Source organism: Pistacia vera, unplaced genomic scaffold, assembly GCF_008641045.1.
Source record: "Pistacia vera cultivar Batoury unplaced genomic scaffold, PisVer_v2 Contig586, whole genome shotgun sequence".
Taxonomy (NCBI): Eukaryota; Viridiplantae; Streptophyta; class Magnoliopsida; order Sapindales; family Anacardiaceae; genus Pistacia; species Pistacia vera.
In genome coordinates, this window is record NW_022196430.1 from 39488 (window position 1) to 59600 (window position 20113).

At 34.1% G+C, this 20113-nt stretch overlaps 2 protein-coding genes across 3 annotated transcripts; both read right to left on the reverse strand.

Annotated features, from left to right (window-relative positions):
* Nucleotides 1–1111: 1111 nt before the first annotated feature.
* LOC116109643 (protein DETOXIFICATION 42-like) lies at nt 1112–7690 on the reverse strand. Of its 2 annotated transcripts, none has more exons than XM_031395870.1 (13): nt 7289–7690; nt 6822–6943; nt 5737–5946; nt 5373–5557; nt 4997–5132; nt 4503–4599; nt 4272–4372; nt 3420–3529; nt 2361–2432; nt 2167–2283; nt 1967–2062; nt 1574–1695; nt 1112–1305 (listed from the first exon to the last, which is right to left on the reverse strand). In XM_031395870.1, the coding sequence occupies exons 1-13, from the start codon at nt 7363–7365 to the stop codon at nt 1263–1265; spliced, it is 1488 nt and encodes a 495-aa protein (XP_031251730.1). In that variant the 5' UTR covers nt 7366–7690; the 3' UTR covers nt 1112–1262. The 2 variants fall into 2 exon arrangements, with proteins under 2 accessions (XP_031251730.1, XP_031251729.1); XM_031395869.1 differs by having other exon boundaries at nt 1115–1305; nt 3420–3583; nt 7289–7688.
* A 1169-nt stretch (nt 7691–8859) lies between these two features.
* On the reverse strand, nt 8860–10925 carry LOC116109623 (putative pentatricopeptide repeat-containing protein At5g52630). Its single transcript, XM_031395850.1, has one exon. It carries the CDS (start codon nt 10923–10925, stop codon nt 9111–9113), a length of 1815 nt encoding a protein of 604 aa, XP_031251710.1. The 3' UTR covers nt 8860–9110.
* Between the last annotated feature and the right edge of the window lie 9188 nt (nt 10926–20113).

Below are 20113 nucleotides of genomic sequence, written 5' to 3' on the forward strand. Positions count from 1 at the left end.
GTTCGATAACATTATCAAATTAAAGGGAAATATAATTGGCACCATATTTGGACAAATTGTTGGCATTTTGAGAGATGTTGGCAATCATTTTGACCTAAAAAAACCCAAATGAAATCATTTGCATTGCAATTGAAATTAACATGGCGAAGGACAAGTTTTGGGGAAGCTTAGTCTAGTCAACTAAACTGAAATATCAGACTAAATAGTTAAATAGTTAAGTTGGGAACTGTTTGGTGTGGTGGAGCCAATAATCATCGGACAGAGCAATTATAGAGTTAGGTTTTGGTAACCAAAAAATTGTCCTAAAAGAGGACTAGTATGAGTCTCCTTATTCCAACCACATAGTTTTTTTTTTTCTTTTATAAAATATTTAATTTTCAAATGTAATTTTTATATCATGAGAATATACATTAAATTAACTATAAAATTAGTGTTAAAATTTATAAGAGGATAAAATAAGGAACTTATACCATGTTTTTCACCAAGTAATTAAAGGGAAAATAGTATGCAAGAATCTGGTGGATAAAATTGGGCCACAGTGAGATTAAATGCTATCAAGTATCTACTTCAGGGTTCATCTTGTGCAGAGGAAATATATCAAAGTGCCATTAAGACTTGTGTTAAGACAGTTCAAGCTTAGGTTCAACCCCTAGAACCATCACATTCCAATAACGATCCTAATTAGGTTCCACATCACAAAGGAATGACTTGCTGTGTGGGTTAATAGTCACCTGGACACCCTCCCTTACAAACCGGTTTTAAGGATGAATTCTATCTATTTGTGGTTAGAGTAAGATTACCCTCTAGTCAAACCTTGGGGACGACCCCCGTCACGGATGGGATGACTAGGAGTTATAAAGTTTGGCAGCTGGACAGAGAATATCAAATATCAATGCTGTCAAGCTGATTGATTTGAGGCCTGTATAATTGGAAACGAAGCCACCATACCAGAGGCAGCTTACTTCTGTAAACATACATTAGTTATGAAATCATACGGGACTGCACAAAATTTTGAAGTTGAATTTGGGTAATAACATGATAATTTGACTTGAAAGATAAAAATGATAATGCCTTCACATATGTTATCACTCTGATTCTATCTACATAAACTGTTTGAAGGGATCAGAAATGAAAACAAAGGAATCATTCCGAATACTTTTTCCTTTCTGCTTAACCCAATAAGATGTTCTTCTGTAATAAGATATGCAAATGAACAACATTTGGATTTAGGAAAATGAAAGAATACTAATTCCAGGCAGCAATCAGACCCTGAGAAAGCTCCAAGGTCCTGTTCCAGTTCCTACCCTGCAGATGTTGATATTCAAGTGTTAAGGGACTTTTCATTTTTCCAAATTAAGTCGAGGCAATTCTTGATGTAAGTTAAAAATATTTGTCGATAAGCTGTCTCTTCAAAAAAAAATGTAAAGGGAAGACATTTGATACCATGAAAAAGAAAATAAGTGTTGTCAAAGAATGAAGGGAAAAAAATTGTTCCTTAGGTACCTTGGGAGTTAAGGCAAGTGTATAAACTTCTAAATCTTGAAGAATATAAGCTGTCAATTGAAAATCTTACCTCAAAAATCCAGTAAAAGTACGCAAACTCATATAAATGGATAAAGCAATCCAGATGCCAAAATAACCATGAGTTGAGGATAGTATGAACAAGCACAGGATGCTGATTACTGCCACCACAACCTGGGAGTGAAGAAAGAGAGAATTTAGGGAGAAATAAAGACACCAAGAATCAGATATAAGTGACCTTTAATAAGGTATACGTCTGAATGATTATTGTGAGAATAACAATATATACAACGAAAACATGAAAATAAATTAGATGTCTACATTTAATTGATTATTGTGTAAATGAAGATTATGCAAAATGAAGAAGTACAGAAGTGAAGCACTGACCATAGGTGAAACTCATTAATTGCCGTAACAGCAAACGGTTTTTACAAATTAAACTTACCATTGAGTAGGTAGAATATGCATAATCTGATGCTCCATAGTTGATGCCATCAAAAATAAAGGCTAACGCATTAATGGGTTGAGTCACTGCAATAAACTATTCAGCCAAAAGGAAAAAATTAATTCCAATACAATCTTTTATCCATTAAACGGAAATGAATAACATTCATTTTGTTAATTTGGGAAGGTAAAGAGGAATACTGGAATGGTCACACCTATAAGTTGCAAAACACTGACTTCTGTTGTAAATAATCTGGAAGCATAAGGTAACCCAAATATAATGGTGACTGAGGGCACTAGCCCCAGAAAGAAGCCAAGCTGCATATAGATCCATATAGCATTTTAAATCCAGATTAAAACAGAAAGATAGGGCTTATTTTAAAATAATAGCATACCTGCAACACGCGAGAGGCAGTGGTTCTAGCCTTTTCATAATCTTTCTTCACAAATGCGCTTGCAAGGATTGTCTGAAAAAGGCAGAAACCAGTTACAATCCACGAAGTAAAAAAATTTAAAATGAGAGACAAGAGGAAGTTTGATCTAAACAGGGACACACATGATTAGAAACTGGTTTAACATAAATTAACAAAAAAGAAGACATTTCGGTATCCCTAGAAGCTGTTGCAGTTTTTACATGTTTATTCTAATTCCCATCACTGCTTGAAAACAAAATCAATTTGTGAATAGAAAGTTTACACAAGTACATGCAAGAAGTCAATCAAGCATGTATTCAAATAACTGCAAAAGAAATATAAAGATATCTTCTTTACTAATAGATTATGAAATTTATTGAAAACTAAAAATGATCATAAAGGAGGCATTGCAGTATAAAGAACTCCAAAACTAAAAAGAGCAATGCTGCATATGCAACTTAGAGAATGGCAAACTATGAGACGGAGGCTGCATTAAAAAATCTTTAATGTTTTATATACTCTTCTGGGGCCTGTATCAAGCTCTGCTGAAATAATATTAACATTAAATCCTAACTATTCGGCCAGCCCTCAGTATAAATATCTTTAATCACTGATGCAAGCTCTTGATATTTACTTCTGAGGCCAAAAGGACTACATGAAATCCAACAAAGAATTATTATTATTGAAAACAAAGGAACTCCTAAGACCCAAGGAAATTTAGAACCTGATAATGTTAGTGAAGTCTTGTATATGTTTCCACTCTGAGGAATTATTACTTCAATCACAGTCATGAAACTTTCATACTTCATTAAGATGACACGTCTCCTCAAGGAAAAAACTTGTACTTGGATTACTTTCTTTCTTATTTCATTATGATCCTTAAATAAAAATTAATCTGTTTATTTTGTTTGGCCCTATATCATATCAGGTTCTTATGCTGCATAATTGATAAACCAAATTTTCTTTTCACAGTGCATTGATGAGTTTCCATTCTAGACAACCAAAAAGATTTTCTATTCACTAGGGGGATATCATTCTTACCTGTGCAGAAACAGCGAGTCCATCTGCTAGTAAAGATGTGGCCAGCCAAATCTGCAAGCAAATCTGGAATGCAGCCATTGTTGTTGACCCCTGCCTTGCAGCCAATGATGCTGCCAGGGTCACACAAAAAGTGACAGCTATTACCCTTACCATTAGCAGAAATCCTGTATTAAGGCATGCAAAATATAGTCACACTATGAGATTAGTAAATAATGTCTTGGTCTGAGTTGCGATGATAACTAGAAGATTATGTGAAGAGAAAAATTGTAAATACTTGAAATGTAAAAATAAAAGACAAAAGGAAAAAACGAGGGGAGGTGGAGGAGAAAACAAGTTAAAACACCAATTGTGTTCAAAACGGGCAAAGTTCAGAATATATGTAGTGGCCTGGTTATACAAAATGAGCACAAAGACGAACTGCTAGAGGAAAAGCTATAAGGTAAACTTAAAATTTAACATCAGCTGACTCTTATTAAAGAGAAAAAGCACTGATTTATGTATAAATTCTGGTATTTATAACTTATGCCAACCAAGAATAACTCTTATGAATATATGTCAACTTGAACTTGCAACTTATCAGAATATGACATTAAGGTTGTCAGACGTGCTTCTCAAGATAGCCTATTATTTAAGATTTCTTAAGTCGTGATATCATATACCAATATACATTAAAATAGCTACACTATATAGTTCAAAGAAGTGTTTATTCATTATTAAGGATATTTTACAATTAGCAAAAACATATATTCTTTATTCTCTGAATACGGAAGAAAGGTTAAAGAGAATTTTAACCCTCATCACTTTCAAGAAGTATGGAAGAAAATTGAAATAGAAAATATTTTTATTACTAACCATTTTTAAGAAACCGATCAAATTGTAGATCTTTGAAACTTGGAGGCAATAGATCAATATTTTCAATTAATTTCCACAAGAGTATTAGGGAAATCAAATACCTGCTCAAATGCACACCAACAATAACCAGGGTGAAGACATTAAGGTATTTTAAGAAATAAAAATCAAAGCATGACCAAGGAGTCAGAAATGAGAAAATTGGAATTGTGTCTGCAAAAAGGTAGAACTTACTGGGAAATAACATGAGCAATGGCGGCGCCACTGACGCCCATACGGAATACAAACATAAATATTGGGTCTAATACCACGTTTGCTAGATTTCCCACAGCTACATCAAAACCAAATTAGATGAAAATGAGCCACAAAGTAAATTTGTATTATTCAATATTGTTTTAGAACATCCTCAGGAAAAAATGATTCCATATTGTACTGAATATAAATGCATCAGCTGGAAAGGAGATATTGCCAGAGAAGAAAGTGAAAAAAGGGGATCGCAACACCACCGCAGTTCTTGAAACTATGATATTTCAAGCGCAGTGCATAAACCTGTATCAAATTAATATTCAAAACAGAAAACAATTTCAATTCCTAGAGCATAATGAAATGACTTCCTTTGTGGGGTTTTCAAACATGAATTTACAAGTCACCTTTGTCAAACAACAAATCAAAAAGTTTCCAAAATGTTAAGAGGGGAAAAAGACTTGAGGAAAGAAGGCTTTGCTTACTGGTTGCATATAATGGAGTTTTAGTATCCTTAAATCCTCGAAAGATCCCTTGCATGGCCAAAGAGAGAAGAAGAGAAGGAGCACCAAGTGACCTCAATGTCAAGTATTGTTGTGCAGGCTTTATCATAGGAGAATCCTGCACATTCAGAAATTCCCTACAACCATTATTCCTGATATTAGTATGAGAAGCTAATAATAGTAACCAAGAATATCATATCAACCTTATCAAAAAGATAAATCATTAGAATACTTTGTCAAGAAAGAACTTGTCCATACAAAAGGGGGCCTCAAGGTTCTGCGAATATAGACAATAAAACACACAAATAATGAAGTAATACACATAATTTCAAAGTGGCATTCCAAAAAGAACACTCACAGAGTTAACACCCATATAGTTTAAGATCGGTTTGGCAGCCAGAATGAGGAATAAAGCTTGAATGAGCCCAAGCACGGTACCGATAACCATTGCCACAGAAGCTGATGGAATATGCCTTCTCTCATGCTCAGTTTTTGCCCTCTGTGTATAAATAGGGCTTATGGATGATGTCTTGCATGAAGGTTCTGGTTATTAAAATCACACATCTAAAAAATGTTAGAAGTGATTATCACAAAAAGGAATACGAGGAGAGTTAAAATGGAACTTTTATACATTTGACATTTGTTTGAGAATGCTATCAACCAACACAATTAGCAGATGATCCCTTCAACAACATATGAGAGAAAAAATAGGAACAATATACCAACTAGAGGTATCAGCTCTTCCATTTCCTTATTTACAGCAAAACCCTCCTCAAGATTTTCATCTTCTTTTGCTTCTGCATTCAAATTTCCAATAGTATCTTCCTCAGCAACAAAAGAAGTTGTAACACTAACAAGTGGGAATATCATAATCCTTGATACTTGATTGAAAACAGCAATAGAAACTCCTACAGCAGCAAGCTCCACAGGTCCTATATAGACAAATATTTGAAACAGAAACCAGATAATATATCAAGTACTGACTTACTACTACCTATGGATTATAAGTTATTGATAACTTTATTAACTAAGACAAATGATCAGCAAGTTCCATGTAGGATGTCTACCCACTAGTGCACATGAATCAACTATACCAATCATACAGAGAATACAATGAAAAATTGATATAGCAGAAAGTCAAAAGAAGAGAAACATATGTCAATGACCTTGTATAGATACTTAAAAGGCATTAGCTCTGACAAAAAGAAATTGAATTCCATAAAGCAGAGACCCAGATCACGGTTTTAAGAATTAGATAGATCCCAATCTAGTCAATATCATGTCTTCATTCATAATTGTCATAAAAAAGATTATTGCAGCAAAAATATACATGACATACTGCTAAAAGGAATTATATCTTAGTTTCGTAGGGATACTCTTTTTATACTTGTTGTCGTAACAACCACAATTCAGAATTTCAAAATAATTATAGTTCCTGAACTAGTATCTAAAGACATATTTGTAATACTATTCAAGACAATGCAGTTTTTATTTTGTTATTCTTTTTTAACATTTCAGTTTCATGCTTTTTTTTTTTTTTTCCTCTCTTCCAGATAACATATTATTTATCACCATGGAGTAATAGGAATATGGTTGTTACTACAATGCAACAAGAGACCGGAAAACACTTTAAGAGTAGAAGCATCATTTAATTCAGATCTTTTACAAGGATAAACAGCATCATCAGAAAGAAGTATTATTTCAGCATATTTCATTACCATATCCAACACCATGATCACAGAGGTCAATTAAGCATCAAACAAGCTGCAGCTTTTCTGGAACAAAGATGGATATAATAAAAACAAACCTATGTGGCCAATGAATGCAGTGTCAATCAGGGAAGCAATAGGGTCTGCTGCTAAAGCCAGTGTTGCAGGAAGCGCAATCTGTGCTATTTCTAGGCCGAGCTCATCCTTCTCGAAGATATTCCTGGCCACCCATTGTGGATTTATACTCATTAGTTACAGTGAATTATTATGACTAATTTTTAATTCTGATAAAGATAACAAAACTTAGGGGCGGTCTTAATCTACAATTAACCATGAAAAACCTGTAAGGATTTGCCTGCTATATTACACACAACAATTTTCTTATCTGAATAAATGAAATTCATATTAGGTGAATAAAATCGACAAAATTCAAATGAAGATTAACATTTGATATAATCATTCATCAATCGCATATAAACCATAATAACATTTGGAAAAGATAAAGAAAGGACAAAGCAACACTACCATCAAGCAACCTGTTAAAAATTAGTGCATTAATTAATACCTTGAGTTCTTGAAGAATACCAGGAGGGGCTTCTTACCCACATTCTTCAACAGATTCAGAATAGCATCTGTAGCCATGATTAAACAGTGGCTTGATAGAGAAGTTTCAAAAGAGTGATTGTATTTGTAGTATCACACAACCACGATAAGAAAAGTTCTCAAATTGGAAAACTTCAACTACCAAAGATTGCTAATACGTATCAAGGAACAGTTCAACAGACAAGTTGACAGAGAAATGAAAGCAGGAACAGCCATCAAGAATCACAAGCAGAAATTCACTAGTAGTAATATAAAGAAAAAAAATCTTAAAATAAAACGAAAGTCCAATAAATGAAGAATGCTTAATGGAGAAGCAGTAGATCTCTACAAAGAAGTGACTTCGTGTTCAACTAATCGTTCTGCCCCAGATGGCCAGATACTGCATGAACCTCCCTCAGTTATAGTAAGCTGTCAATGCCCCAGTAGAACTAATATAATTTATTATATTTCATTCACTTAAAGACAACAATTAAAAGCAATAAAGAACAGATACCAACAGTCATAGAGGCCCCACAAAATCAAGCGCAAAAAAAGATAAGAAAACAAACCAGAAGACCTCGTACACGTTGATAGCAGGATTCTCAAGAATTGTCCCATGAGGATCAACCTTCCAACGCAAACAGGGCAAGACCAAGGAGCTCGTTATTCAGTACCGTTAACTGCAATTAAATAAACTTGGATTGTTATACACACTTTGATCTAAACCAATATAATTCTTATAGAAAAATCCCCACATTTGGCAAGGGATCTTTTTCATATTTTCTTTTGAGTCGTATGGTTTAAGCTTATTATTTCCATGTCATCAAGTCAGGTGTCACATCCCCGGGACCATTCATTTTACTGGGTATTTTGTGGTAGAAATACTTCTGGTGCAGGTGGTTGTAAGTTGTTACACAGCACACAGGTACGTATGTACCAGGAGTTTGATTTGAGCAAATAACTTTCTTGATTCAGATAGCCAATTCAGCAGACAATAATGTTTTGCTCACAACTTAATCATACAACTGAGTCATATAAACAAACCAAATTTGTACAAAATTTATTTAAAATATCTATCTTATCCTTTGTTTTTTATTTGTTTATATGACTCATTTGTACAATTGTATTGCTCTTCAGCGAACTACTTGCTTATTGCCACAATTGACTTTCTGAATACAAGGTCAATGCATCCGATTTGGAAGGGCACTTCCAAGAAAAAAGCTTACTTTGCTACTAGATCAAGAAGGCTTCTTTTTTTTTTTTTTTTTTTTTTTTAAAATAACCCAGAAATTCTCTGCACCTACTACTGGACTTGAGTTCAAAGCTGGGTCTCCGTTCCAATCCGGCTTAGTGGTTCGCAGAACCATTGCAATCAGTCAAAAAGACATTAATGTGGCACCAAAGTAACAGAGCACGTTTGACACATGCAAAATAAATGTGACAACAAAGAGAGCAACATAGCAAGAATCCTGCCAAATATGCATTAGATTTTACTCATTCTGTATGCTGCCAACAGCGTGACATATATATATTGAAAACCTGTGCATATGGACATGAATTTGTTTCGTGCGAAGTTTCAGTGTAGCAAATATGTCACTGGACACACATCCTGCGTTTAAACATAGTCTAAACAGCAGAATGGAACTTTAAGAAAGAAAGAGGGCCACAAATACTTCAAATTCTCTCACATATGGATCTTAAATACTCTCAAGTCATTCTAAGGAATAAGGCTACAATAATTCCTTACTATTTTACTATCTGTATAAAAAATTTGGTCAGAGTACAAAATTGATTTCATAATTTATTCACCAATAGTCGCCACATGAACATTTTCCATCCTCAAACCGATGGAACCGGTTGTTATCCCTCACAATTATTACTCTTCCAGAACACTTGGACATAAATTTAATTGCTGTGTGACAATCACCACAGATTCGCAAGTTCTTCATAACTCTTATAGGCCTATCAGGTGGGAATGTAATCATCCCAAAGGCAATAGCTAGTCTCTCACTATGATATCTAATTGACTGACTCTTTTCTTCACCATCCACTTCTCGCAAAACAAAACTTGTATCTGCAACATAACCAGCTCTTTCCATTTCTTCCCCCAATTCCTCTAACTTCTGATAAATCTCTTCTGTTCTCAGGTGAGATCTATCTCCTGCAGCAAATGTATGAACTCTGTTTCCCTCCTCAACCCAACTCAAACCAGTTTCCTTCTTCAACCCTCGGTCCCTGAGCATCTTCCTAGCTCTGGCGGCATCTTCCCATCTTCCAGCAGCAGCATAAGCATTAGACAACAGCACATGCATGCCTGAGCTCACATCCCCCATCTCGAAAGCCCTATCCGCAGCATAGGCAGCCAATTCAGTGTCACCATGAACACGACACCCAGTCAAAAGTGCTCCCCATACAGATTCTGTTGGTGCAATGGGCATTTTACTGATAACTGAAACAGCTTCCTGCAATTTACCAGCACGGCCTAGCAAATGTACCAAAGAAGCATAATGCTGAGCTCCAGGCTCAATCCCATACTCTTTCATTAGCTCAAAGTAATATTGCCCCTTTTCAACTAACCCTGCATGACTACAAGCATATAGAACACACAAAAATGTAATGAAATTTGGTTTAGTCCCACAGATTTCCATCTCTTTGAACAAATCAAATGCTTTATTTGTATGTGAGTGCTGAGCAAACGCAATCAGCATTGCATTCCACATTCCAAGATTCCTAAAGGGCGCCTCAGTGAAAACCAGGTAAGCTGCATCAATAACTCCACACTTAGAATACAAAGAAACCAAAGAACTACCCACAAAACTCGATGACTCAAAGCTTGTTTTCACACACAACCCATGTATTTGCTTCCCTAACTCAAGCAACGTAGAGTTACCACAGACATGTATCACACTCGAAAACGTGAAATCATTCACCTCAAAATCGTCATAAAGAGCTTGCTTGAACAACTTCAAAGCCTCCTCATTCACACCCAGTTGCGCGTAACCATAAATCATCCCACTCCAAGACACCACATTTCTCTCAGGCATTTCATCAAACACTTTCCTCGCCGAATTTATATCACCACATTTGGCATACATATCAACCAAAGAACTACACACAAACACATCAAAATCATACCCAGTTTTCACCACAAGACAATGCACACTTTCACCAACATCAAGTCTCCCCAAAATGGCACAAGACTTAGTCGCGCTAGGAAATATATGGTCATCAGGAAGAGCACATTCACCAAGCATTCGACGAAAGTACTGAATGGCAAGACAAGGAAGCTCGTTTTGAGCGAATGAGGAAATCACCGAACTCCAAGTAATGGCTGACTTAATGGGAGCTTCATGGAAGATTTGGCAGGAAAATAAGGGTAGTTGTGCTTTGGAGTAGAAGTTGATGAGGTGGTGGGAGACAAGAGGGATAATTTGGAAGCCTGATTTGATGATGTGGGCATGGAGCTGTAGGCCCTTGGGGAGGCTCCTTGAGCGGGTTAACGAAAGAAGAAGGGTGCAAATATCTCGGAAGGTTGGTCCAAAGCTGAATTGGTTTAAAGGGTTTTGCGGGCGTTTATCAATTGGGCGGCTACAGGGCGGTAGTGACGGTGATGGGAGCATTAGATGTTCATAGAGTCTTCGATGGAACTGGGGGCTTTAAATGTTATTCTCGTTTCCTTAGCGTCAATTCGAAAAGGAGTTCGGGCCGTTCGGCTGCTTTACAAGTTTATGGTGCGGCCAAGTTTATAGTGCGGCTAAGTTAGAACAATACTAGTTTTACAAAAACAAATACAAAGGGGATATACAAAGATAATTACTATTCTTGATTTTCATAATTTTTCTTTCTCTCACTTTTTCTATTTTTTCTTTGTTTTTTTCTTCCTGCTGATATCACTTTGTAGCCCTCTTTGTATGGGTCTTTGAAATGATAGCATTTTTAAAATAAGGAAAAAAATTAAGGGTAAACGACTTTTTTCCCCCAAGGTTTTCCTTAATGACACTTTCCCACTAAAAAAATTTCAAAATACCACTTTCCCACCCAAAATTATATTATGTTAATACCCAAAATACACTTTACTTTTTCAACCGGCTTTTGACAAGTTACCAGGAGCCAAGATAAGTGGGTTTTTGTATACTGGAGGTCAGTGGATTGAACGATGGTGATCGATTGAATATTCGCCCCCAAAATTAGCCAAAAATCAACTAAGAACAAGAAACCCTAGTTTTGTGATGGTCAACAATCGGTGAGAAATCAAATGTCGGAGTAAGAGGGGTTTTATAGATAAGAGACCAGAAGTTCAAATGATGGTGATGGAGAGAATTTTCACCACCAGAATCGGTTTTGGGTAGTAATAGAATATTAACTTTGGGTGAAAAAATGGTATTTTGAAACTTTTTAGGTGGAAAAGTGTCATTAAGGCAAACCTTGGGTGGGAAAAAAGTCGTTTACCCAAAAAAATAAAATTTATCGGTAAAGAAAGGCATTAACCGATTTAAAATTTTTGTCCCTCGGCTTCCGGTTCACCAAATATGCATTTTAGTATCGCAAATAAGAGTAAATGACCTTTTCCCACCCAAATAATGGCTTAATAACACTTTTCCACTCACAGACTTTTAAAATACCATTTTACTATCTAAATTTATATTCCGTTTATGATTCCAGCATCGTTACGACCCCATACCACCATAATTCTCTTCCTTGATCGTCATTCACCAAACCGCTCAAACCCGCCGATCCGCCAATCGCCGACAATCAAGTGTTAAGGTTTTCACAACCATTCCTTTCAAGTCAAATTCTTATCAATCCTAATTACCAAAATCCAACTTTTCACTACCAAAAGACTCATTGGTCTCTTCTCTTTAAAAGCCCTAATAGCCTTGATTGAATTTGCTCTCTATTTATCGTTGAAATATAAATCTGGGTAATAAAATATATTTTAAAAATTTGTAGATGGGAAAATGTCATTAAGCGATTAATTGGGTGGAAAAAAGTCATTAACTCCGCAAATAAATCGAGACTTGTAATTAAGTACATAGAACTTATAACAATAATAAAAAGAAGTGTTACAAATCCTTTTTACTTATAAATCAGGATGTGTTACTTGTAAATGACGTAAAATTTGTAAAGTAGTACGTATAAAAATAACGTGAAAGTTGTAAATAAAGTACATGTAATAATAAAAGAAAAAAAATATTTTAAATAAAATTTTACTTGTAAATTAGAACGTGTCACTTGTAAAATATGTGAAAGTTGTAACGTAGTACATAAAAATACAATTGAAACATTTTTTATAGACCCACTTTTAATTTTTTTATTATCTTTCCTTTTTTTTTCATATTAGCCAAAGCCTTCATTTACCATCAAGACTTTTTATACAAAATTGCAAACGAAAATCAACCGTTGACATATATTTGAGATAAATTATTCATGATGAACAAAATAAGTGATAATTTGAAATGTTTTTATTAGTTAGGGGGATTATTAATATCGTATTTTTATTCTTTTCTATATGTTTTTTTTTTTCAAATAAACATACCAAACACGATTTTTTTGTTTTTTTTTTTATACATATGTTTTAAGACAAATATTTTGAATGCGTTTTCATTTTCAATATTTTCGAAAAATTGAAAAAGGATACACATCTTGTTGGCTAAGCCTTCATCGTATTATCCATCTCTGATTAAGTGATTAACCATCAGAAATGATGATAAAGTTTGACAGCCTAGACATAATGCAAAGTACAATGTTGTATATATAGACTAGACCACAAATAATATCTAATGTATATATAAATTAGACTATGTACCGACATATAAACCAAATTGCTCTCACTTGCTTGCCAATACTCATCTTACCTCTTCAACGGGTAAACGACAGGCAATTCCTTGTGCAATAAACATTTACTTCGGGGAATAAGAGCAATTCCCCAAACTTGTAACCGTACACTTGGACCAGGCAAAAACATGGCAACAAGCTTTGCAATGTACATGAACGCCATGTCTCTATGCACGTATTAATCGTGTATGTGAGTATACCCGCTCTGCAGTGTGAGAGTCGATGCAAACACTTCTGGCAAGAGTTCAATCAATATGCCCCGCCAGTACAACACTGAGGATGAACACAAGGGCAAACACTTCTACTTTACTCAATAATGGACATCTCTAATGGGAGTACAAGCAATTCGGTGCGCTTGCAAACCAAAATGTTGGGAGATTTAATTGGATACTAATAAATCTTAAATCCCTTAAAGCGAAAAATAGTGCAAACAAAGGACACAAAATAATCATACACATAAACACAAGATTTATAGTGGTTCACTCTCTGTATGAGAGCTACGTCCACTTTACCGCTGCAGAATTTCATTATGAAGGAGAAAAAAAAAATTACAAAAATCTCTCACAAGCCTCATAAATTGGCTCACTTACTAAACCGTATTTGGTGGCTCTCACTCTCTAATTGTGACTTTACCTTCTATTCAATTTTGTAATGTCTAACTTTAGAACTTAACCTCTTTTTATAGGAAACATGGCCGTCTCAAGAACATTTGTGACCCTAGGCAAGAGTTGCTTTAGGGGCATTTTAATAATATAAGCATATTAAAAAATTATTTCAAATTTATTTTTCTTGCCTTTTGAGATGCAAAATCACTAATTAAATTTTTATATTCAAGTTTAGAAACCAAATCTTTTTTAATTGATAATATAGCCAAATTACCTAATCTTTCTTGTGAGATAGTTGAACACAAATAAGATTTTATTAATTTTAATTTTGAAAAACTTCTTTCTGCTGAAGCTACAGTAACAAAAATAGTTAACAGTATTCTATAAGCTATCCGTGTATTTGGAAAAGAATTCACCTTTTTTTATAAAATCTAGTATCTCAATTGGTGTTTTAATTTCCACGTTTATAATTTCTTTTAAAACTTTTAATTCTGAATATAACTCAAAACCATCAATATCAAAGAGCATATCATGTTTTAAAAAGTTTTCAAGATTTAAACAATGTTTCTGCAAACTATCATCATCAAGCAATTTTAACTTTTCCATATTATAAATGAAACCAAAATTATTACTATATATTTCAAATTGTTCAAACCTACTTTGAAGTGAGGAAATGGCATGATCAACTAAATATGTGAAATAATTTATTCTAAAAGATTCTTCAGCAGACAATTTCATCTCTTCGTTTTCACTCTCATCAAATTGTTTTTTTCTCTTTATTATACGTTTTTCATGAAATTTTGGTTCTATATTCATTTGCTCTGCAATCTCTTTAGTAAAAATCATAGAAGATGTAAACCCATTTTCTCTATATTTTTCAAAAAAAAGAAACAAGACCTTTCAACTGATCTGTTGCAGTAACAATGTCCATATTTTTAGATTGTAAATATTTACTAACCGTATTAACAGCAAATAACATTTCATAACAAATATTCATGCCTAATAGAAATTCAAAATTTTTAATCTCATATATTACTAAAGAAATAGCTTCACTTTTTGTTTTAGGATCTTCACTAGTTTCTGCTAATTGATATAAAACATCTCTTATTTGTGGAGCTTGAAATTTTATTGATTTAACACTTTCAACACGACTTTCCCAACGTGTTTGTGATAATGGCTTAAGTGTCAAATTAGAAACATGATCTTGCAAAATTTTCCATCGTTTTGTAGAAGAAGAAAATAATGAGTATATACATTGTGTCACTCCAAAAAATGTAATAGCATTAGCACATGAATTAGCCATATCACAAAGAACTAAATTAAGACTGTGACAACCACATGGTGTATAAAATGCTCTAGAATTTATATCTAATAATCTTTTTTGCACACCTTGATGTTTACCTTTCATATTAGACCCATTATCATATCCTTGTCCTCTCACATTATTTACATCAAGTTCAAGATTTTTTAATATAGTTGTGAGAACATTAAAAAGGCCTTGACCAGAAGTATCATCCACTTTTATAAAATCTATAAAGTACTCTTCTATTTTTATTGGACTTATTGAAATATCTACACATCTTAATATAAGTGACATTTGTTCTTGATGACTTGTATCTGGGGTACAATCAAGTATAACTGAAAAATATTTTGATTCTTTGATTTTTTTAATAATGGTATTTCTTATTTCTAATGCTAAAATATTTATCAACTCATTTTGTATATTATGACCAAGATAATGAGTATGAATTTCTCCATTTTGAATACGTCTAAGGTGTTCTTGCATTATTGGATCAAACTCAGCAATCATTTCAATTAAACTCAAAAAATTTCCATTATTTTCTTGATAAATCTTCTCATTTGTACCACGAAATGCCAAATTATTTTTTGAAAGATTTTTTACAACTGCTATAATTCTTAATAGTACATTCTTCCAATGCTCTTTCTCTTTATTTATTTTCTCTTGTAAATATTTATCAATTGTTTTGTTTTTAAGCAATCTTATCTCAACATCAACCCAAATGTTCATATTTATAGCATGTTCATTGCTTGCTCGTGGCTTTTAAGCTTGGCACTAAGATTTTTCCAATCTCCACACCCTTCATTTGCTAATTGAATTGTATTTGCTTTTAATCTAAATAATTTACAACAAAAACAAAATACTTTATTTAATTCTTTTGAATATACTAGCAATTTTCTATCATGTTTTTCTCTATTTTGTAATTTTCGAATGTAATGAATTGTAGAAAAGCGTCTAGGGGTGCGTTTGGTTTATTATTTTGGATAGGATTTTGGGGATAGTATTGGATAATTGAATATGGGAGTATTACGAGGTAAAATTTAAAAACTTGTAAAAAAACCCCATAAGTTTGCTAATTTAATAAATACCCCAATATATAAAAATATGTAAAATGACAAAAAGACCCCCACCACCCGCAGTGCCAGATTTCGGCCACCACCATCGGAATCTAGCCAGAAAATTGTGTAACGACACATACCAGCCGGATTTGGCCGGTATGGCATCGCTATGGCCTGTTCCGTCCAGATCTAGATCTACGGCCATATGTGGCCGTCGACGGTCGGAAAAGGCCAAAAAAGGCCATCTTTGGCCGTTGTTGTCGGTCAACAATGGCCATTTATTTGGCCGTCAGTCTGGCATTTTCTGGCCAGATCTACAGTGGATCTGGCTAGAAAAGGCCAGATCAGTGAATTACCGGCTAGTTCTGGTCGGTAATTCACCGTTGTAGCAGATTCCGGCTACCACAGACAGTGGTTGCCAGAATCTGGCAAGTATGGGTCGCGAGGGTGTTTTTGTTAATTTTTAAACTTTTTTTTAAGGGGTATTTAATGAAATTAATAACCTTATGGGGTCTAAAAGTAATTAAAAAAATAGGCTAATATTTCTGGAATAATGTGCCAAACATTATTTGGAGAATAGGATTGGGAATATGGGCAGAAATAATAAGCCAAACGCACCTTAGAATTTTCATCTCTTGGAAAATCTAAAACTTGTCTAATTGGACATTTCTCAACTAATAAATCACATAAGTTTGTGTCTAAATTATTCCAGTGTACCAGGTCATAAATATTTTTAATAGTTGTTTCATTTTTATCATTAATATTTTCATTTTTGTCGAATGAAATTTCTTCTTCTAAATTTTCATGAGACTCTTCACTAGTATTTGATGAATTCGAATTGTTATCTTTAAAAATTTCTTCACAATTCTCAATTGATTTTTCATTTAAATTTTCATTTGGTTTTTCTAGCATTTGGTGTTGTGTATTAATAACAAATTTATCAAGTGCACCTTTTTGGGATTGAATTAGTTCTTTTATTCTTTTTTTTTTCTTACGTTTTTCAAATCCAGATTCACACTTCCTAGTAGTCATCTATATTCAAAGAATAAATAATTTAGAGCTCTTAATATTATTTTGTTAAAATAAAAATAATTATAAAAATTAAGAAGGAACTTTAGCACCTGATTTTGCTTTTTGCTGTGCTGATACTAAAAAATCTTATATTATTACCCTGCATAAAAATAATAATGTAAATCAGTTATTCACTTGATCAAATATAAAGTAAAATCAGTTGAGAATGCTAAGAGTAAAATGATTTAAAGCTCTTAATATTACCTTGCATAAAAATAATAATGTAAATCACATTCACTTGATAAATTTACGTAATAAAGATAAGAAATGAGAGACAAGAGAGTAAACTGAGTTGAGAATGATAAGAGTAAAAGATGAGAAAACTTTAAGTGAAATGAGGTTTATATAAGAGATTTGGGGGAGAAAGGAGATGTGATTTGACATTTGAGAGTTGGAGAGTTGCGTGAAGGTGTTTCAATTTTCAACGGAAAAATGAGCCGTCAATTGTGTTTTAAGTTTAGAGATAGGCATGGCTGATTGGACATATGGCGGGATTGATGGGAATTGAGAAATTATAAATATATTAAAAAACTCTTAAAAAAATAATTTTGGGTAGAGATAGCCAGATAGGCATAGGCGAGTACGTGGTGGGATTAATGAGAATTAAAAAATTATAAATATATTAAAAAATAATTTTAGGCCCCATTTTTTACCCCCTTTTTTGGGGGGCCCTAGGCAGGGGCCTCACCTGCCTAGGGGTTAAGTCGGGCCTGATAGGAAATACATGGGACACTATTCCTAATAGGACTCAAATCTCATATCCTAATAGGAATTATATTTTAATTCCTAATACATTATAATCATATTTCCAATTGTATTCCTAAAATAAAACAATTCTACTTAAACACAAATTAGGAAAACCCATGTCCTAATTCAACTCTAATTTGGATTGAATTTTGCTCCATAATCTCAACAATCTCACACTTGGAGACTAATTCAACATGTCTTCAATTCTTCACTTCCATCAGTAGCAGCATCAACTTCTCTTTCTTTAAGCGAGAAGTCCAACTGAAGTTGTACACAACTTCAGTTTCTCAATGGTAACCACCTTTGTAAACATATCAGCTGGATTTTTACTCCCTTCAATCTTCTCGGGAGTTATAACTTGTTCTTCCAAAACTAAGCGTATGAAATGGTAACGAACTTCTATGTGTTTTGTCCTAGCATAGTAGACTGGGTTCTTTGCCAGGTGAATTGCACTTTGTCTATCACAATACAAAGCGCTCTTCTTATAATTTTGACACAATTCTTCTAGGAACCACTGTAACCATATTAGCTCCTTACTAGCTTCTGTCATAGCAACATACTCTGCCTCTGTAGTAGAAAGAGTAACAATCTTTTGTAACTTTGAAACCTAACTGACTACTGTACCACCTAACGTAAAGACATAACCTGTGGTACTCATGTGGTTATCAATGTCACCAGCCATATCAGCATCCACATAACCTTGTAGCTCTAAGTCTGACTTCCTAAAACTTAATACTAAATCTTTAGTACCTTTCCAATATATGAGAATCCACTTTATTGCTTCCCAATGTTGCTTTCTTGGAGTGCTCATGTACCTACTCACAACTCCTACTGCATGTGCTATGTTTGGCCTTGTACACACCATGACATACATAAGACTACCAATCGCTGATGCATAAGGTACCTTCGACATGTAGTCTCGCTCATGCTCTGTTGTAGGTGACCAATCTTTGGATAGTTTAAAGTGACTAGCCAAAGGAGTACTTACTGGCTTTACTCCATCCATGTTGAACCTATTGAGTACTTTTTTCACATACTCTTTTTGTGACAACTTCAAGAAACCTTTGGCTTTGTCTCTGGAAATCCTCATACCAAGGATTTGTTTTGCAGCTCCCAAATCCTCATAGCAAACTCCTTTGACAATTGCCTTTTCAAGTTGTTTATTTCCTGTTTACAAGCCCTTGCAATCAACATATTATCTACATATAATAATAGGATGATATAGGAGTTACCAAGTTTCTTGAGATAACAGCAATGGTCTGCTTGGCATCTTAGAAAACCGTTACTACACATGAACCCATCAAACTTCTTGTACCATTGTCTAGGCGCTTATTTTAGCCCATGTAGGCTCTTTTGAAGTTTGAACACCATTCTCTCCTTTCCTGGTACTTTAAAACCCTGTGGCTGCTACATATAAATTTCTTCATCCAGTTCTTCATGAAGAAATACTGTCTTTACATCTAACTACTCAAGATGAAGGTTTTCTTTTGTCACTAACCCAAGTACTGTTCTTATTGTAGTCAACTTGACAACTGGAGAGAAAATTTTAGTGTAGTCAACTTGACAACTGGAGAGAAAATTTCAGTGCAGTCAATGTCTTCTTTCTGCTAAAATCCTTTCATGACTAGTCTTGCTTTATATTATTTGTTGCCATCATGTTCATCTTTCACCCAATAAACCCACTTGTTTTGCAATGCCTTCTTCCTTTATGGTAGCTCTGTCAACTGCTAGGTTTAATTTGTTAATAATGAGTCAATCTCATCCTTCATAGCTAGCTCCCACTTGATTGAGTCATCAGCTTGCATTGCTTCCTCGTAACACTCTGGTTCACCACCATCAGTTAGTAAAATATAGTGCAAAAAAGGGGAGTACCTTGGTAGTGATCTTATAGTCCTCGAAGATCTTTTAGGTTCAAACACGGGCATTTGTGGTTTAACTTCTTGAGCTATATTATCTTAATCTTCTTGGTCATTGTCTTGCATGCCATTCATTGGGAAGTCTTTCAAAGGAACTACCTCTTGCTTCTTCACTTCATGCTTGAATTTTCTAACTTCATGTTAAACCTATCCTTGTACATCACTTTTTCATTGAATATGACATCTCTGGTCTTTATAATATTGCGGTTTTGGTCATCTCAGAAATGATAACCAAACTTGCCATCACCATAACCAATTAAAAAACATTTGTTAGAT

What these genes read in the sequence shown, in the direction of transcription:
- LOC116109643 (XM_031395869.1), bottom strand. Translation starts at nt 7,365, where the DNA reads ATGGCTACAGATGCTATTCTGAATCTGTTGAAGAATGTGGGTAAGAAG. An exon ending in AGAGCTGATACCTCTAGTTG is followed by an intron (nt 5,558 to 5,736) that starts GTATATTGTTCC and finishes TTTAATAACCAG; the next exon opens with AACCTTCATGCAAGACATCA. An exon ending in GACTCGCTGTTTCTGCACAG is followed by an intron (nt 2,433 to 3,419) that starts GTAAGAATGATA and finishes TGCCTTTTTCAG; the next exon opens with ACAATCCTTGCAAGCGCATT.
- LOC116109623 (XM_031395850.1), bottom strand. Translation starts at nt 10,925, where the DNA reads ATGCTCCCATCACCGTCACTACCGCCCTGTAGCCGCCCAATTGATAAA.